General features: G+C 47.6%; 1 protein-coding gene across 1 annotated transcript in view; it reads right to left on the minus strand.

The window, feature by feature from the left end:
* Positions 1-19100, minus strand: part of DIXDC1 (DIX domain containing 1) — a 63566-nt gene that overhangs the window by 23387 nt on the left and 21079 nt on the right. Inside the window, 4 exon segments of the mRNA XM_049778657.1 lie at positions 1274-1374; positions 5479-5627; positions 7114-7226; positions 16651-16758. Coding sequence (XP_049634614.1) covers positions 1274-1374; positions 5479-5627; positions 7114-7226; positions 16651-16758 — 471 coding nt within the window.

The raw sequence follows: 19100 nt of genomic DNA on the forward strand, positions 1-19100 counted from the left end.
AGTTGGGTGTGCCCAGCTGAGCAGTCATCACCAGGCCAAGCACACAACTAGCCAAGGACAGCTAGGGAGATGCACTGCTTGGAGGCCTCCAAAGAATGAAATGACATTATCTGGTTGACTAGCATGAAAGAACGGTCAGGAAAGGGACTTTTTAATGTTTCAGCTCTGGGGTATTTGGTACAATGAAAAATGGTCAGCCAGACTCAAAAAGGATGAGTGATTTTGCCATGGGGGGGAAAAAAGGAGAAAAGCTGCTTAGGATTTGCTGATATTGAAATGCCTATGGGACAGAGAAGTAGAAATTGTCAGATGGGGGTCATGTGTTTGAACACACAAATCTGAGACCCAGAGAGCTGTGTGAGAAAATGACTGTTTGTGGAGGGGTCAGAACAACAGTACAGTGGGCAGAGAAAGTAGCCTTCATTGCAGCAAACCCAGGTTGATCTTCAGCATCCCATATAGTCCTCTGAGCTAGCCAAGAGTAATTCTTGAGCAATGTTGGTGTGATCACAAAACAAAGAAGAAATAACTATATGAGAAGTGGGAAGTGAGTGGCCCCACAGAGGCAGATGCTGTTGCTTGGGTGAATGATTAGGCCTGAAGGCCAGAGAAGAATACTGAGGAGTGCTGAGAGCTGACAGAGGGGCCTGAAGATAAAGTCTGTGAGGACAGGTGCTCAATCTCCAGCCCTGAACCAGAGAGAAGCCAAAATTGAAGATGGATGATGCTAGGTTCTAGCACCACCTATGTCCTCTGAGCACTGCCTAGGGTGACCCCCGAGTATAGAGCTGTGAATATAGTCCCATGGCCCTAAATCAACCAACCAATCATCAAGTGTCCAACATACAGGACCCAGCACATAGCTGACAACTAAAGTATCTACAAGAAAGAAGGGAAGAAAAAAGGTTGAATGATAGGAAGACAGGAAAGGAATTAAGAGAAGACAAGAACATGAAAAGAAAAAGGAAAATATGAGAGAACAGAAGAGAGAAGAAAGCCTTTTAAGATGTTGACAACAAGGTCAAGTTAAATAATAAAAGGTAGAGGCCTGTGTGATAGCACAGCAGTATGGAATTTGCCTTGTTACTCAGCTAACCCAGGTTCAATCCCCGGCATTCCATATGGTCCCCCAAGCCTGCCAGGAGGGAATTTCTGAGCACAGAGACAGAAGTAACCTTGGAACACCCACTGTGTGTGGCCCAAAAACATAAAAGTAAACAAACAAACAAAAATAAAAGGTCAAAAATTTCCAATAAAATCCATGAACCAGTACTTAGAGCTTACCAGCTTGTTCTTCGGATTGACTCCTGGCTCACAGGTGGCCAAAGGCCTCTCCTGTTCGTCTTCAGGGTAAGGATCCATTGGCAATAAGGCCTGAAAACCAAAAAGGCAGAAAAAGAAAGACCCACTGGATTTCTGAGTCCAGAGTTGGGATTGGTAAACTCACTCCAAGTTAAGATCACAAGTTAAGATCCAAGTTAAGATCACATTTCCCTCTTGCAATCTCCTTGGCAAGTGTCAAGTGCCCACCCAGGTCCTCATACTCTCACTCTTTCATTGCTCTGGTTGCACCTGAGTCCTTTTTTGCACCGATGTTTCCTGGCCCCAGAAAATAATCTAAAGTAAACTTTACCTTCAGCAGTGACATTTCAAACTTCTCGAACAGAATGTCACAGGTTGGAAAGTGAACTAAAATTATCCTGGCTGACAAGTTTGTTACTGAGTTTACTTAAACCACTGATTCAGGAGTTAGAGCAATAGCATCGTGGGTAGTGCACTTGCTTTGCACATAGCCAGTCCATAGACACCCCAAATGTCCCCCCTCACATACTAAGTCTCACAAAAGAGATCCCTGCGTGCAAACCCAGGAGTATGCCCTGAGCATAGCTGAGTGTGGTCCAAAGAGGGGTGGTGGTGGAATTAAGCACTGACTCTATTCAGAGAGTGCAGAAGTTAAGGCACTTGCCTTGTATCCCACAGAACATGGTTCGATTCTCTGGCACCACATAGGCCCATGAATATGGGTAGGTGGTCACTCCTGAGCACAGAGCCAAGAAAAGTCCTTGAGCACTGCAGGGTAATGCAAATAAAACAACAATAATAGGGGCCGGGAAGGTGGCGCTAGAGGTAAGGTGTCTGCCTTGCAAGCGCTAGCGTAGAAAGGACCGCGGTTCAATCCCCGGGCATCACGTGTGGTCCCCCCAAGCCAGGAGCGATTTCTGAGCGCATAGCCAGGAGTAACTCCTGAGCGTCAAATGGGTGTGCCCCCCCCAAACAAAAACAAAAACAAAACAACAATAATAGGGGCCAGAGAGATAGCATGGAGGTAGGGCGTTGCCTTGTATGAAGAAGGACGGTGGTTCAAATCCCAGCATCCCATATAGTCTCCCGAGCCTGTCAGGAGCGATTTCTGAGCGTAGAGCCAGGAGTAACCCTTAAGCGCTTTCGGGTGTGACCCAAAAACAACAACAAAAAAATAAAACCCCAATAATAGTAGTAGGGTCTTAAGCGATGGCACAGTAAGTAGGGCATTTGCCTTGCATGTGGCCAACACAGGATTGATCCAAGTTCAATCACCAGTGTCCCATATGGTCCCCCGAGTTTGTCAGGAGTGATTTCTGATCATAGATACAAAAGTAGCCCCTGAGCATTGCCAGGTGTGCCCTCCAAATATAAAATAATAATAATAACAATCATAAAATAAAACACCAACTTGGGTAGATTTGTTTGTCCCAAGGAGTTACATCCAACAGGGGACCATGTGGTGCCGGGGAACAAAGCCAGGATTCTATTGTGCAAAGCCTGCAATGCCTGCCCTTGGATCCAGATCCACTTCCCTGATCAAACTTGCATTCTGTTTATGTTTAACTTTGCTTTAATAATTCTGCATTTTTACTAAGGAAAGCAACCTGAACAGAACTAGAAGGGAAACATATTTACAGAGAGATGTCTCAGTCATTTCCAATTCCCAATCAAGCTCTGCTTTCATCAGAATGTGTGGGATTTTAGAAGAGTGGAAGGAGCTTGAGGAACAGGAGGCAAATTTATCCTGAAGGAAGCTCAAGACTAAGGAACACCCATCTTGTACCCAAAGGGCCTCTATCTCATACTCTGTTTATAATCTTATAATTAATACTCGTCAGTTTCAGGGCCACATCTGACAGGCTTGGGAGCCATATAGAGTTCCCCACACCAGCTGCATAAAACTATCAAACCCATGTCAGCAAGCACCTTACCTATGATACTACCTCGCAAGCTCCCCACACTCCTTTAATCTTAAAGAGACTCCCCAAAATTGCATCCTTTAGCTCTCACAAAACTTGAACCTACTCTGAAGGTAGGTATGAGGCCCATCGGCTCGGTGAAAGGATTTTAAATGAATCCCCCTTGACTATGGTGTCTTTGTACAAATCCACTCAAAAGAAAAGTTAGAGCTTAAAGCCCATTTCGACAGACGTAATACAAGTGTTATCACAAGTGACACACGGCATATGAAAACATTGTAAAAAGCCAGCCACTAGACGGTTTAGCAGTAATTAATCATAAAATTTCAGTGAATCAAATTACTTTAGTTATGCTACGGAGTTGTGGCAAGAGGTCTGAACCAGTAGAAGAATCAAATAACCAAAGTAATTTGATTCATTAAATCGTATTGCAGCAGGGCAAGGCAGACTGCTAACTGAGAAGTGGTTTAGATGGTTTAGCTAGAGTTAAGAAACACGGGATGCTGTGAGCCCCATTGTAGTCTACCAGGGAACTGAATCCTCTTTGTGATCATGTGGCTATGATTTAGAACTCCTCCTTTGCAGAGAATAGCAGAATGATGACTTTCTGCCTGTCCATCGTCTTTTTCCATCTCATGTGCCCAAGTTCCTCCCAGACTGAAAAATGCAAACCAATCCAATAGCCAACCTGATGAGAATCTCCGTTCACAGACCTCGCACTATCCTGGGAAAAACTTGGTCAGGCTCATCCCAAAGTTCTCCCTCCTTGCGTTAATGCTTTCTATTAAAGGACAGCATGCTCACACACAAACCACTGCATTAATGAGATTGGTCCTGAATGAAGCGGCAGAAAAGGGATCTAAAAGGTCTCCAAGGCCAGACTTTTGCAAAGTACAGAGCAAAAGGGAAAAGTCAACAGCTCCCCAGAACCTTCACACTGTCAACAAACAGGCCTGCAGCCCTCCCCAGTTCTGGGGCATGTATTATGTAAATTGACTTAGCCCTGCACCAATCTTCTGTCTGGAGCCCTTTGTGTCCCCACCCCGTGGCTGGCAGTCGGGGAGCACGCCCTCCACCGCCTGCCGGCTGCCAGAGCTGCTCACATAATGTGGGCTTTGTTTACGTGTCCATAAATATTTGACAATTCCAAAGTAGCGCCGTTCCCAGCGCACACAGTAAGAGATATTCTTGGGCGATTTCAGGGTCAGTGACACCCTACAAACATTCTCCCAAACAGGGTCAGCCACGCAAAGACAGAGGCAGGGGGTCAGGGTGGGGTCCTTTGTGGGTAGGCACCTAAGTCAAATGGGTGGGTGGGCCAGGGGAGAATGGAAAGCTGGTGTTGAAGGTAAGGGAAAAATTAAAGGGCTCAGCTTGTGCAATGAAAACATTTTCCACCTGATCATTCTGCTTTGGAAGCCACTTGGAAATGCACCAAGGGTGAGCAAAATCCTTTAGAGCCAGACTCCAGTGGAGATCTCTGCATTCCCAATGTGGACCCACTTCCTGCTGGGAAAGAATTCCTGGCTGAAACCCCCTAACTATTCATGGCCCCTTCCTTTGAAGAAAGCTGCAGGTCTGTAGCTGCAGAGTGGAGAGAACTCCACCAAAGAAATAGAAAGCCAGGGAAAGGCTTGGGGTCTCCAGGAATCTCAGCTGTTATCCTGGAATCAGGAGAGCATAAAGTGTTGTCAAGAGAAGTCACCCTCCAGAGAAACTACCTGTTTGCGCATTACTCTTGCAACCACTCAACTCTAACCTCCCAAATTTATTTTTCAGAATCCAGTAGCTTAAAAAAAAAAAAAAAAAAAACGCACAACAGGGGCCAAAGAGATAGCATGGAGGTAAAGCATTTGCCTTGCATGCAAAAGGATGGTGGTTCAAATCCCAGCATCCCATATGGTCCCCCGAGCCTGCCGGGGGCGATTTCTGAGCTTAGAGCCAGGAGTAGCCCCTGAGCGCTGTTGGATGTGATCCAAATAACCAAAAAAAAAAAAAAAAAAAAAAAAAAAGCACAACAGGGGCTAGAGCAATAGTACTGCAGGGAAAGCATTTGCCTTGCACTTAGCCAACTCGGGTTCAATACCTGACATCACATATGGTCCCCCCAAGTACTATCAGGAGTAATTCCTAAGAATTCCTAAGTGCAGAATCAGGAATAACTCCTGAACACCGCCAAGTGTGGCGCCAAAACCAAAACAATAACAAAAAGTACAACAATCCATCTGACCAATAAGTAGAGGGGAAGCGGTACCTGCAATCCTGAGATCATTTTCTTTGCTTCCTCCATTTCTTTTTCTAAATGTTCTTGTTGTTCCAACAGCTGTTCTTCCCATGAAGTCTCCAGGTAGGTTCCGGGGCTCCCTGGCTGCCAGTCTCGAGATAAGGGAGAGTCTGTCTCCTCTACAAAGTCAAAAGAGGGAGTATAATTCATGCTGGAGACAAAAACAGGGGTGAACAGCAAACGAGCGAGCAAGCAAGAGAGAGATCCCTGTCCTCTGGGCTCTCAGGTCACTGGCCTTCAGAACCTGTCCCTGGAGCACAAGCCATCCACCAGGTGGGGCTGTAAGGCAGACAACCTAGGATAGAAAAATCCTCCCGCAGAAATCTTTCCAGAAGCATTCTGAGCTGAGCAGAGAGCTCAATGGACTGAGCACATGCTATGTATGCATGCAGGAAGCCCGCCTTTGATTCTTGGTACCACAATCTTCCAACACTGCCAGGTGTAGCCCCAAAACACAAAATGTAGAGCTAGAGAAATAGTACAGCAGATAGGGCACTTGCCTTGCTCACAGCCTGGCCCAGATTCTATTCCTAGCACCCCTTATGATTCTCCAAGTTCTGAAGTGATCCTTGAGCACAGAGCCAGGAGTAAGCTCTGGGCACTGCCTAGTGTGGCCTCCTCCTTCCATACAAAGGTAAAGAAGCATTCAGACTCTTTACTTGGAAGTCTTAGTCTGGAACATACAGATTGCAACTCTTAACTTTTTAGAGCTTGACTCTGCCAAGTATAAACAGTGGAGCTATCAGGATAATGAAAATAAAATTCCTGTTGGTTATACTGGAGCTTCAGAGGGAAAAACCTCATTCCTCTAAGTATAACCATAACCATCACAGAACTCCCTTCACTGTATGAGACACATAGGCATCCGACTAGCAAAAGCATCCTTGTACCAACTGCTCCATCTCTCTCTCTCCCACTATTAGCTTCATCTTCCCCTGCCTCTAAGTTCTCTCCTTTGACTTCCATGAGAGACTTTGAGGCTAGAGTGATAATACAGCAAGTAGGGCACTTGCCTTGATGCAACAGACCCAGGTTCGAGACCCAGCATCCCATATGGTCTCCTAAGCTCACCAGGAGTAATCTATTAGTACAGAGCTAGTGTGCCCCCTCCTCAAAAAAAAAAAAAAAAGAAAGAAAGAAGGAAAGGGGAAGCACTCTGAGAAAAGAAGAAATCCAAAATGGGGGGCTCCCTGTGGTCCTTCCTGTCCCCTCTTCCAAGCGTGAGGTAAGACCTGTCACTCCACTGTACATTCTCACTGACACCTCAGGCTCCTCTTCCCTTCTAGCATCACCAGTGTAAGTAAGCAAGGACTGTACTGATTTTTTTTTGCAGAGGGATAACAAAAGCTATTTCCCTGAATGAAAGAATGAATGAATGAATGAGGCTGCAACTGTTCCTTGTGCACAGGCAGGTGCACTCAGCAATTAGGCAACTAAGACATCAGATGGACCATTCTGTAAGAGGATAGCCACATTCACTGGTTCAAAGCCCTAAGAGGTCCTTAGAGCAGAGCTTGCATGTACAGAATATGGAGAAGACAACCCCAAGCTCTTCAACTTGGGTGAAGTTGTTTGAGTCAATCCATGCAGAGGAAACAATATTACCTGTCCGGTTCTCTATTTCTTCTGAAGGAATAACCACAAAACCTGTCTTCTCCTCTGCCTGGGTTATAATGGATTCACTCTTTGCACTGTGGACAGGACTGGGTGAAGTCAGGCTGAGAGGGAAGACAAAGGAAGATAAACAATTACTATAAAAAGTTGTTTATAAGTCAACTTTTTGTTTGTATGTTTTTTGGGGGCCACACCCAGTGGCACTCAGAAATCATTCCTGGCAGGCTCAGGGGACCATATGGGATGCTGGGGATAGAACCCAGGTCAGCCACATCTAAGGCAAATGGCCTACCCACTGTGCTATTGCTTCCACCCCAATGTAAGTCAACTTTTAACACAGACCCCAGGTACAGACTTCTAAAAAAATAGTTTGGGGAAACACTCAGTAGTAACTCAGGGTTTATTCCTGAATCTGCACTTTGGGATCACTCTCGATAATGCTTGGGAGAACAATATGGGGTGTCAGGGATCAAAGTCAGGTTCAATTCCTGACATTCCATACCGGGGTTCCAGGAATAAGCCCTGAGCGCTGCTGGGTGTGCCTCCCCTATAAAAATTTTTTTGTTTTGTTTGTTTATGATTATCTCTGGGCTCAACTGCAGAAACATCTCATCTGTATGTTGGTAGCTTTGGGTGCTGGCAGAAATTTGTTCCTAGTATATGACCTCTCAGAGACAACAGGCATCCCACAGAGTAATCATGACAGATCAGCTCTGGGCTGAAGCCAAAGAGGGATGGTAGCATTTGTTGGAGTGTGGACAGTGCCAGGCAGGGAAAAGGCTTAGTGATGTCAACAATGACAGCATGTTGGGCTGGAGAGATAGAACAGCAGGGAGGGCATTTGCCTTGTAAATAGCTGACCTGGTACCATCACCAGCACTCCACAGGGTCCCCTGAGCCCACCAAGAGTGATCCCTTAACAAAGAGCCAGAAACAATCAGAATAGAACCAGAAACTAAGGACAACCAGGGCAGACTCCATAACAAAACAAACAAAAAAAAAGGCAATGACATGTGATAAGAAAAAAAATACCTTATTCAGAAAGATAGTACAGGGAGAATCAGTATGCTTCCTTGCAGGTGCATGGGTTCCCTGGAACCTCATACCACTCCCCCAAGCACCACCAGGAGTGATCCCAAAGCACAGAGCCAGGAGTAAGCCCTGAGCACCACCAGGTATGGACCACCCAAAAAATAGTTTGGATGGGGAAAGAACTCAACTGATAGTGCCTGTTCCAAGCACTGTGCAGGACCCAGATTTGAACCCTGTCACTGCATAGTTAGGAATAACCCTGGAGACGCCTATGTACTGCCAGTGATCTGGGACTCTAAGAAAGCTGATGAAGCCCCTATAAAAAATAAAAAATAAGGGAGATGGCTCAGTGGGCTGAAATACATGGTCTGCATGAAGGAGGTCCAGGTTTCTTTCCTGGGCACGTACAGTCCCCGAAACACTGCCATGTGCTAGCACCAAGCTGGTAGTAGTCCCTGAACACTCTTCTAGGTTAACCCAGTTAATTATATTAAATATGATTCAGAGGAACAGTACAGGGAATGTGGTGCTTGCCTTACTAGCTGGTTTATTGGCTAGCTCCAATTTAATCTTAGCATTGCATATGATCTGCTGAGCAATACAAGGAGGAAGCCCTGAGCACCACCAGGAATAGCTTACTCAAACCTCTCCAACTTCAATAAAAATAAGCAAAAAAAAAAAAAAAGTGAACAGAAACCTGATCAAAGCTGAGGACCACAGGCCTCCCCACCTGCAAGGCCCCATGACCCAAGACTGATGTTGACACCTCATGAACCTTGAGCACCAAGGTCTCTAGGCATTGCAGGAGTGACTCCTACAGAAAGAAAAGTTTTGCAATTAAAAACTATGAGAGGATTCAAGGAGGCCCGGCAGCTAAAAATAAAAGCAGCAGTATTGGGGGCCTGAGCAGTGGCGCAATTAGTAAGGTGTCTGCCTTGTCCGTGCTAGCCTAGGACAGACCGCAGTTCGATCCCCCGGTGTCCCATATGGTCACCCAAGCTAGGAGTGATTTCTGAGTGTATAGCCAGGAGTAACCCCTGAGGGTCACCAGGTGTGGCCCAACAACAACAACAACAACAAAAAGCAGCAGTATCAGTAATAGTGATTTGAGTTGCTGGAGAACTTCATTTGTTTGAGGCTTTTGTCCCTATAGAAACACACCAATTTTAGAGATTGTACAAGAGCTTACTAAATCTTCTGCCATTGTATTAGCGACTTCATTGGAGATAGAATAATTTTCATAAATGTGCTTGATAGTGTACTTTTTCTTTTTTTTTCTTTCTATTTTTTTTTAAAAAACTTTCTTCTCTTCCTTTTTCTTTATTTTTTTCTTTTTTTTGGGGGGGGGCACACCCGGCGGTGCTCAGGGGTTACTCCTAGCTGTCTGCTCAGAAATAGCTCCTGGCAGGCACGGGGGACCATATGGGACACCGGGATTCGAACCAACCACCTTTGGTCCTGGATCGGCTGCTTGCAAGGCAAACGCCGCTGTGCTATCTCTCCGGGCCCTTTTTTTCTATTTTTTTAAATAAATTTTCTCTCACTTATCTGGAAACAAAAATATATGGTCAACTATGGCAACTATGTGATGCATTTTCTTTAAATAAAGAAAAATATGAGAGAGGCCAGAGGCAACAAGACAGGGCATTTGCTTTGTACACATCCTATCTGGTTTGATCCTGAGCATCCCACATGGTCCCTGGAGTCCACTAGGAGTTATTTCCTGAGTGCAGAGCCAGGAATAAGCCCTGAACACCCCTAAGCACTGCTGGTCTGGCCCCCAAACGAACAAAAATAGGGCAATAAAACATTTAAAAATAAATTAAAAGTAGTAAAGAAACAAATGATATCAGGAAAGAGGAAATATGCTAGGCAATGATAAAGATTTGTTTGCTTTATTTACAAAGTCTTTTTTTACTATCATTTTGCATAACACTCAGTGATACTTAGGGCTTATAATAACAAAAGCTTATAATAAACAAGCTCTTCACTCATGGATAACTCCTGGCAGGCTCAAGAGACCATATAGGGTGCTGAGGATCAAACATGAGTCAGCTTTGCTCAAGGAAACACTACCTGCTATACTATCTCTCTAGTCCATCAAAGTCATTCTCTTATCTCAGCAGCAACCTCCCCTCCCAATAATTCCAGAGCTGTGATGCACTTGCCGAACTTGGAAGAAAGATCTTAAGGGTTGTTGTTTTTTTATTTGGGGGGGGTGAACCTTAAATGTGTGCACAGGATGGGTGAAAGGAGGCAGCTGTAGGGAGAGGGCACTAGAAGGAAAAGTTCCCTTTTCTGTGCACCCACTTTGAAAACCTCAGCACCAAAAAAAAAAAAAAAAATCTCAGGGCCTATGAAGCCATGGACCCTAATATTTCCCCAACTTCCTGAATTCTTTCTAAACTCATTACCCAGACAACAGAGCAGACAATCTTTTTTTTTTTTTTTTTTTTTGGTTTTTGGTTTTTGGGCCACACCCTGCGGTGCTCAGGGGTTACTCCTGGCTGTCTGCTCAGAAATAGCTCCTGACAGGCACGGGGGACCACATGGGACACCGGGATTCGAACCAACCACCTTTGGTCCTGGATCGGCTGCTTGCAAGGCAAACACCACTGTGCTATCTCTCCGGGCCCCCAGAGCAGACAATCTTAAGATGCACAGACCCACTTAATGTGGCCCTGAAGTCTCCCAGGCTAACCTTCACAACTATCATAAGAAGTTAACTTCTGGTCTTCTGAGAAACTAACCCAGACAAGAGTAGAAAGTAGGGGAATGGCCAGAGATGTCACTGCCTCTGGCAGTCTGAGCTGAACAACTCATGTTCTAGGTTTCTATGCTTGGAATGTTGATTTGAATGTTGATTCATTCCCTTCCCCCTTAGCGGTAAAGAAAACAATTTCAAGTATTTTTCTCCTTCCAATGAACCTAAGTCACACAAACCTGTCATGGAGATCTACAATTCAGATGGGCAGGAGAGGAGGAGAGTTGCAAAAAGTATTTAAGAAAACTCATTGCTTTATAGAACCCTATATAAATTCTTGAGGGCCTGGAAGTGAGATTGACAGTTCCATACTACAGAGAGTAGGATGCTTGCTTGTCTTGCACCCAGCTGATCCAGGTTTGATCCCTGACATCTCATATTATCCCCCAAGCCCACCAGGAATGATCCCTGAACACAGAGGTAGGAGTAAAATCTGAGCACTACTGGATATGGCTCAAAAACCACACACAAGCATACACACACAGAGACACACACACAAGAATCTGTAGCTGGGTTGGAAAGGTAATACATATCAGGAAGAGAGCATGCTTTGTATACTACCAAATGACCTGGTTTGATCCCCAACATCCCATATCCCATGAGGTCCCCTAAGCCCTGCCTGGAGTGACCTCAGAGAGCAGAGTATCCTATTGTGGCTTACCCCTCACCACCACTCCACACACCTTCCCTAAAAAATTCACAGCTGGAGAAGCAGGACTCTAGATCTTAGAATTGCTGACAAGAACAGAGCAGACCCAAGGCTTAGGCATCTGCTTGCAGATTTGCGGGGGTCCAACCAAGGGCAGGAGGTGGAAGCCCACCACCCTACCCCCCTCAGCTCCCAGAAATCCGAAGATGACACTTTTCTCAGCTGACTCTAGAGGTGCTGCGCTCCGCAGGTGCCCGCCTGCATCAGCCAGCTGAACGATGGGGTACGTGAGAGACAAAGGGGGGCCTGGGGGACTGCGTGTGAAACTGGGCTGACAGCGGGAGGGAGAACCGCTAATTCCTAAACGCGGAGCCAGCCAGACGCATGCTCGGCTCCACCTTCCGCGGCTCCTTGTAAGGGAAGGAAGGAGTCGGGGGCGGAGGATCCAGCCCCGCCGGGGGAGTGGCAGGGCCGGGGAGAAGAAAACAACATTCTCCTTTCTGGAATCGAGGCTGCCAGGGTGCGAGGTCCCCCCGGAGAGGCAAATCCTGAGCCCCTGACACCGGTCGGCCTAGGCGATGCAGATGCCCATAGGGACTGCTTGGAGATTCCTGGGGCACCTGCTCCTGGGGCAGGACCAGAAGGCTGGAGGGGCTTGGGGGTACGCTGGGGCCGGAGAAAAGTCTTCCACTGCTAATTAATTATTCCCTGCTCCGGGCGCCCTCTGATTGGTGCAAAAAAATAATATTTTCTAACAACTACCTAATACTATCTCTGGCCACCACCATCACCCCCTCTCTGCAGTTGGGGGTACCAGGGATCACAAACCGGGACAGGATTCATGTCATAAACCCCCAAAAGAGCTGAGCCCCTAGTCCATAAATCGGAAAAGCAATCCCCCAGCATATTAAATTGCAACCCATTTATTTATTTATTTATTTATTTATTTATTTATTTATTTATTTATTTTATCATCTTCCTAAATAGTCAATGGGCCACATCAGAAAGAACCCTTGCCTTGCAGGGTCTAGGAATGCTCTTGGTATTTACAGGCAAGGTGGGGGTCAAGTCGGGGACCCCCCCTCACGCCACCCAAGACCCCCGCTGCCTAGGTGCTACATAATTTTCTCTTTTTCAGCATAGAGCATAGGGGACTAGGTGCAGAGACGAACCCCCAGGCCAGCAGCAGCCGGGTCGCCCCTCCCAGCCCCCACCCCTGCACCCCCAAATCTCACTCAGCATCCCACCTGCGCCCCCCACCCCGACAAAACCCAAGCAAGTGGCCTCCGCTCACCATTTGACTTGCGTCCCTCCCATGGTCCCCCTCCTGCTCGAGCTTCAACAATCCAGCTGCCCCGGGCCAGGCGGGAGGCGGCGGCGGGGTTCAGGGGTCCCCGGTTCGGGCATGTCTCCCCGCGCTGGAGCGCGAGGGGCGACTCGATTGCACGCGCCGGCCAACGAGGAGCGTCTTGGGTGGACGCGGGTCCGAGGATCGCCGTCCCGGAGCCTCAGATGCTGCAGCAGCAGCAGCCGGGCCCGGGCGAATGCTGCTTCCCCTGGCAGGCGGGCGCCCCCCGGCAGCGGCTGCATCGCCCAGTGCGCGGCCGCGCAGCTCCGGGCAAACCCCCCGGTGCGGGCATCTCCTCTTGGGGACACGCTCCCGAGGTTCTGGAGGGGCAGCTCGGGTCCCCTACAAGCGCGATCGCCTCCCCGCGCCGCCCCCCGGGCGCTGTCTCCCCGCCCCGACCCCTCCCCGAGCTGTCACCCGCGGCCGCTCCCTCCCGGGCGGGGAGGAGGCCCGCCGGGGTCAGCTGTGTCCCCCACCCTGTCCTGCGGCGCCTGGGACCCCATCAGGGGGTCACTTCGGGTCCGGATAGGTCTCAGTCAAGCTGAGGGTTCACCATCGCCACCCCCGCCACCCCCCCAAGCCCCAAGTCGCATGCCAGTCTCCGTCCCCCCTGCTGCGGGCTATGTGATTTTCTCTTTTGCAGCAAAGAATGTTTTTGCTCTGGTCCATCCATGCTCTCCAGGTCTGCACAGGCAAGCAGCATTTCTGCTGTGGTCCATCCATGCGAGGCTGGCTCCAGGTCTGTGGAGCAACAGGCAAGCAAGCAGGGAGCTGGGTTAGAAGGACCAGAAGGAAGAGGGACAGATGCTAGGAAGCCCCCCCCCCCCCAGCTACTCCCAGACCCGGGCGTAGGCATGCGAGGATGGCACCGAGGATAGGGTGAGATTTAGGGACACTGAGGATAAGGAGAGGTGTTCAGTGAATACCCTCAAGGAATGACAGAACTCACTCATCTAGAGAGGCTAGGGCCAGGGAGATGGCTCAGGGTTGCATGACTACGGTATAAGGGACTCTGGTCCCCACATACACACATGCAAAGCACCAAGCCCTGAGTTCGCCTCCCCCAGTCCCATTCCTAAAACCAAACCAAAAATAAACCAAAAATTCTGCCGATGAGATAGCATGGAGGTAAGGCGTTTGCCTTGCAATCAGAAGGGCGATGGTTCAAATTCCCGGCATCCCATATGGTCCCCTGAGCCTGCCAGGAGCGATTTCTGAGTGTAGAGCCAGGAGTGACCCCTGAGCGCCGCCGGTGTGACCCAAAAACCAAAACAAAAAAACCAAAATTCTAATGGCAGAGTGGCTGAAAGGTAGGTCACACCTAGAGCCTTCAGCCTGACTCACACAACCTCTAATTACCACAGCCAGGTAGAGACAGGAAGGAAGCAAGTTGCTTGCCCAAATTGTGCCCCCACCCACTTAGTTCCATCTCTCCCCCCAGCTCCAGGCAGCTCCCTGCGGCTCAAGGGTGAAGGGCCTGGAACCCTGCAGGAAGCAATAGAAGCCTTTATACATCAAAACTTCCTTTTGATTCGATAGCAAGCTCTGGATCTGGGAAGCCAGGGTTTGACTCTCATTAAAAGCAGGACTATTGTTTAAGGGGTGCAGACTCTTAGAGGGCCCTGGAAATGGCTTTGATCTGCTCAGAGGTGGTAGGGCACATCAGGAAGGGACTAGATGTTACTAAGTTGTGTACTTTACAGCGACAAATGGTTACTAAGAGGTATGTGACTGGGAGTGGGGGAATGTTGTCTGCCAAATAGTGCCAAAGGGATTCTGGTATGCCCCTCCCAGCAATACTCTGTCCTTTGGCACAGGTTGTCCTGGAGGACCGTGTGATGCTGGGAATTAGATCCCAGGCCTCTGTGTGCCAGGCATGCACTCAGCCTTAGAGGTCTCTCTCTCTAGTACTATTTTGTGTCCAATTTTGATTCCTATTTTGTGACTCTTTTAAATAAAATGCAGAACTTTTTTGTTTGTTTTTGGGCCACACCTGGCAGCACTCAGGTTACTCCTGGCAGGCTCAGAACCATATGGGATGCCAAGGATAGAACATGAATCTTTTGCATGCAAGACAAACATCCTACCCACTCCAGCTCCAAAATGCATAACTACTAAAGGTAAAGGCTAGTGGCAGTTAAACAAGATTACCAGTATAAAGATAAAAAAAAAAAAATTAAACAAGGGGGCCAGAAAGATAGCACAGTGGTAGGGTGTGCAGAAGGCCGACCCCAGACCAATGGTGGTTCCATTCCCGGCATCCCATATGGTCCCCCAAGCCTGCCAAGAGTGATTTCTGGGCACAGAGCCAGGAGTAACCCCTGAGCACTGCTGGGTTTTGTCCAAAAACAAAAACAAAAAAGTTAAATAAGATTACTCGTATATTAAAATACTTGCAAGAAGGCATGAATGTTTAAGGCCCTTGCAAATGGCCTGGGTGGGTTTGATTCCTGACACTACTTACGGTTCCCTGAGCATGCCTGGAGGGATCATTGACCTTAGAGTCAGGTGTAAACCCTGAGCACAAAACAAAACAAAAAACACTGGAAAGGATGTCTATGTAACTGCCATAAATCAGAAAAAAAAAATCCATCAAACTAAAATGGGATTTTATGAGGAAAAGAATAAGAAGACAAAAACACATAAAATGCATACAAGCCTATTTGGGTTGGGTTTGGGAAAAGGTCACACATGCAGTTGAATATGATTCAGAAATAAAATAAGTCAGTAAATAAGCTAGTATGCTATCCCGGGATGTGTTTACAGTGTGATTCACATGTGCCAAGAAAGCAGTTGTTTTCTGCTCCTGTATATTCTTGACAATAACCGACTTTGTTATAGTCTCATTCTTGAGTCTGCACTGGATTCTAAAGTTGCTTTTAAAGACCTCAGTCCATTAGAGAAGTTGGGCGATGATGAACCTCCTGAATGTTTGCTCTGCAGGTGGGAAGGGGCAGGAACAAAGACAATTCCAGGAAAACAACACACACACACACACACACACACACACACACACACATACACACGCAAGCATGTATCCCACAAATCCCCCAGGCTAGTTCTGAACTTCAGGACAAAGATCTTCCTTTCTTTTTTCCCCAGGGGGCACACCTAGTGATGCTCAGGGGTTACTCCTGGCTCTGTGCTCAGGACCTAGACCATATGCGATGCTGAGGATCAAAATCAGGTCAGCCACCTGCAAAGCAAATGCCCAACTCTGGCCCCTGAAAAAGGTCTTTCTTTTTTTTTCTTCTTTTGGATTTTGGGTCACACCCGGCAGCGCTCAGGGGTTTCTCCTGGCTCTACGCTCAGAAATTGCTCCTGGCAGGCTTGGGGGACCATATGGGATGCTGGGATTCGAACCACCATTTGTTCTGGATCTGCTGCGTGCAAGGCAAATGCCCTACTGCTATGCTATCTCTCCAGCCCCAAGATAATATTCTTATTGACTGTTTTCTGAGCTTGGGGCCACACCCGCCTGTGTTCAGTGGTTACTACTGGTTCTTCACTCAGAAATCACTCCTGGAGGTGCTCAGGTAACCACCATATGAGATTCAGGGAGGAACCCAATTCAGTCGCATGCAAGCCAAGTGCTCTACCCACTGTACTATCGCACCAGCCCTATCTTATTGACTGTTATGTTGTAGCTTAAGGTAAAGTGCTCCAAAATGCCCCACAAAGTCGCCCTGTAACCTGGATGGTGGCACTCAGAATCCTGAGGCTCTATTTAGTTACCTGGAGCAGCTGGTCTCAGATGGGGACTTCTGATGTTCCTCATACTGCTGCACCAGGGCACGGACGCTCCAGCAGGGGTTCTCGATCTCTTCGTCCATGCTGCTGTTCCTAAGGGCCGGGAGGGCAACAAAGACAGGTGTCAACTGGACTTCCATGCAGGTCATCTCAGCAGGCCCCTCTGTAAGCACTTTGAAGGAAAAAAGTGACTGTGGCCTACTTGGAACCGAGTAGGGAAGTGAGGCAGGAAAAGAAGTGATTTCTCCATTCTTTGCAACACCTCAAGGACATGCTTTCCCTCTACAGAAGCAGAAGCCTGTGAAGTTTTTTCTTTTTTTCTTGGTTTTGGGTCACACCCGATGAAGCTCAGGAATTACTCCTGGCTCTGCACTCAGAAATCACTCCTGGCAGGCTCAGAGGACCATATGGGATGTTGGGAATCAAACCACCATTGGTCCTGGGTCGGCTGCATGCAAGACAAGCACTCTAACACTGTGCTATCTCTCTAGCCCCTGTGGAGCATTTTATGCCCTGACTGTCCAGGACTGCTTGGCCCTTCAGCCTGGAAACATTCCAGGTCAAAGGCTCCTGAGATGAACTGGAACATATCTCCAGGGAAGAAAACATTGTATTTAAAAGTCTGGGGCCCAGCACCAAAAATCACAAACACAATTCCTTGATTTTATGCTAATTATAAAATAAAATCTCTCTAGAAAGGTGGTACAGTGGTAGGGTGTTTGCCTTGCAAACAACTAACTTAGGACAGACCTTGGTCGAGCCTCCCTCCCCCCCCCCCCACCCGTCCCTTATGATCCCCCAAGCCAGGAGCAATTTCTGAGTGCAGAGCCAGGTGTGGCCCAAAACAAACAAAACAAAAATAAATAAAGTATCTCTAGCTTCTCTCTCTCCCCCCCTCTTTCATTCATTCACTCTCTCATTTTTTTTTTCACTTTTGAGTCACACCTGGTGATGCTCGGAGGTTAATTCTAGCTCTCTACTCAGTCATTATTCCTGGTTGGCTCAAGGAACCATATGGGATATCTGGGATCAAACCCAGATTGGCCACATGGTAAAATTTCTTTCTAAAAAAATGTGGAGGTGGGGTCAGAGGGTAGGGTGCTTGCCTTGCATGTGGCCAACCTGGGTTTGATCTCTGACACCCCATATGGTTCCCTGAGCCCACCAGGAGTAATTCCTTAGTGCAGAATCAGGGGTAACCCCCAAGGACCACCATGTGTGACCCCCAAAATCAAAGTGGCGGTGCAGAAAAATAGCACAGCTAGTTGGGCACTTGCCTTGTATACAGACAACCTGGGTTTGATTTCTGGAACCACATATTATCCCCCCAAGCCCTGCTGGGAGTGATCCCTGAGCAGAGAGCCCAGAACAAGCCCTGGGCACAGCTGAGTAAGACCCAAGCCTCTAAAAAAGTAAGAAATAAAAACAAGGAGATCAGACAGATAGTACAGTGGTTAGAGCACTTGCCTTGCATGAGGCCATCCTGGTTTGATCCCTAGCACCTTATATGGTCCCTTGAGCACTGCCAGGAGTGGTCCCTGAGCACTGCTGAGTGTGGCTCCAATCCAAAACACAACACAAACTAAAGGGAAGGCTCTTTTTTTCAGGCTGCTGTGCACTTTAGCCTCTACTGTGGTTTGTTTGTTTCTTTGTTTTACAGGTCACACCTGGTGACGCTCAGGGGTTACTCCTGGATATGCTCTCAGAATCGTTCCTGGCTTGGGGGACCTTATGGGATGCCAGGGGATCAAATTGCAGTCTGTCCTAGGCTAGCGCGTGCAAGGCAGACGCCTTACCGCTCCGCGCCACCGCTCCAGTCCTCTACTGTGTTTTTCTCTGCACTGTTTAGGTGAACTTCGTAGGTGTGATATATTAATCCACTACACAATGGCATTTCAGACAGAAAAGTCTGAATTTTTCAATGGGGTTAGGAGGATGGGAAGGAACTTCGGGACACTGGTAAGAGAAGCTGACAGTCTAGTGATAGATTGTGGTGTTGTTAGAACACTGAATATCTTTTTTTTTTTTCTGTTTTTTGGGCCACACCCGTTTGACGCTCAGGGGTTACTCCTGGCTATGCGCTCAGAAATCGCCCCTGGCTTGGGGGGACCATATGGGACACCGGGGGATGGAACTGTTGTCCGTCCTACGCTAGCGCTTGCAAGGCAGACACTTTACCTCTAGCGCCACCTTCCTGGCCCCAGAACACTGAATATCTAATATTATCATTAATAGTATGGGACATTAGGTACCTCCATAAAAATGGGGAAAATTATTAACTTGAGTTAGTAACTTGAGAAAAATTAGTGGGATATTTTTATTTGTTTGTTTTGGAATATACCTGGCAGTGTTCAGGGGTTATTTCTGGCTCCTTGCTCAGGAGTTACTCCTGGCTATGCTCTGGTTCTCAGAACATGTAGAGCAGTGATGGGGAG

Source organism: Suncus etruscus, chromosome 8 (genome assembly GCF_024139225.1).
Source record: "Suncus etruscus isolate mSunEtr1 chromosome 8, mSunEtr1.pri.cur, whole genome shotgun sequence".
NCBI classification, from domain to species: Eukaryota; Metazoa; Chordata; class Mammalia; order Eulipotyphla; family Soricidae; genus Suncus; species Suncus etruscus.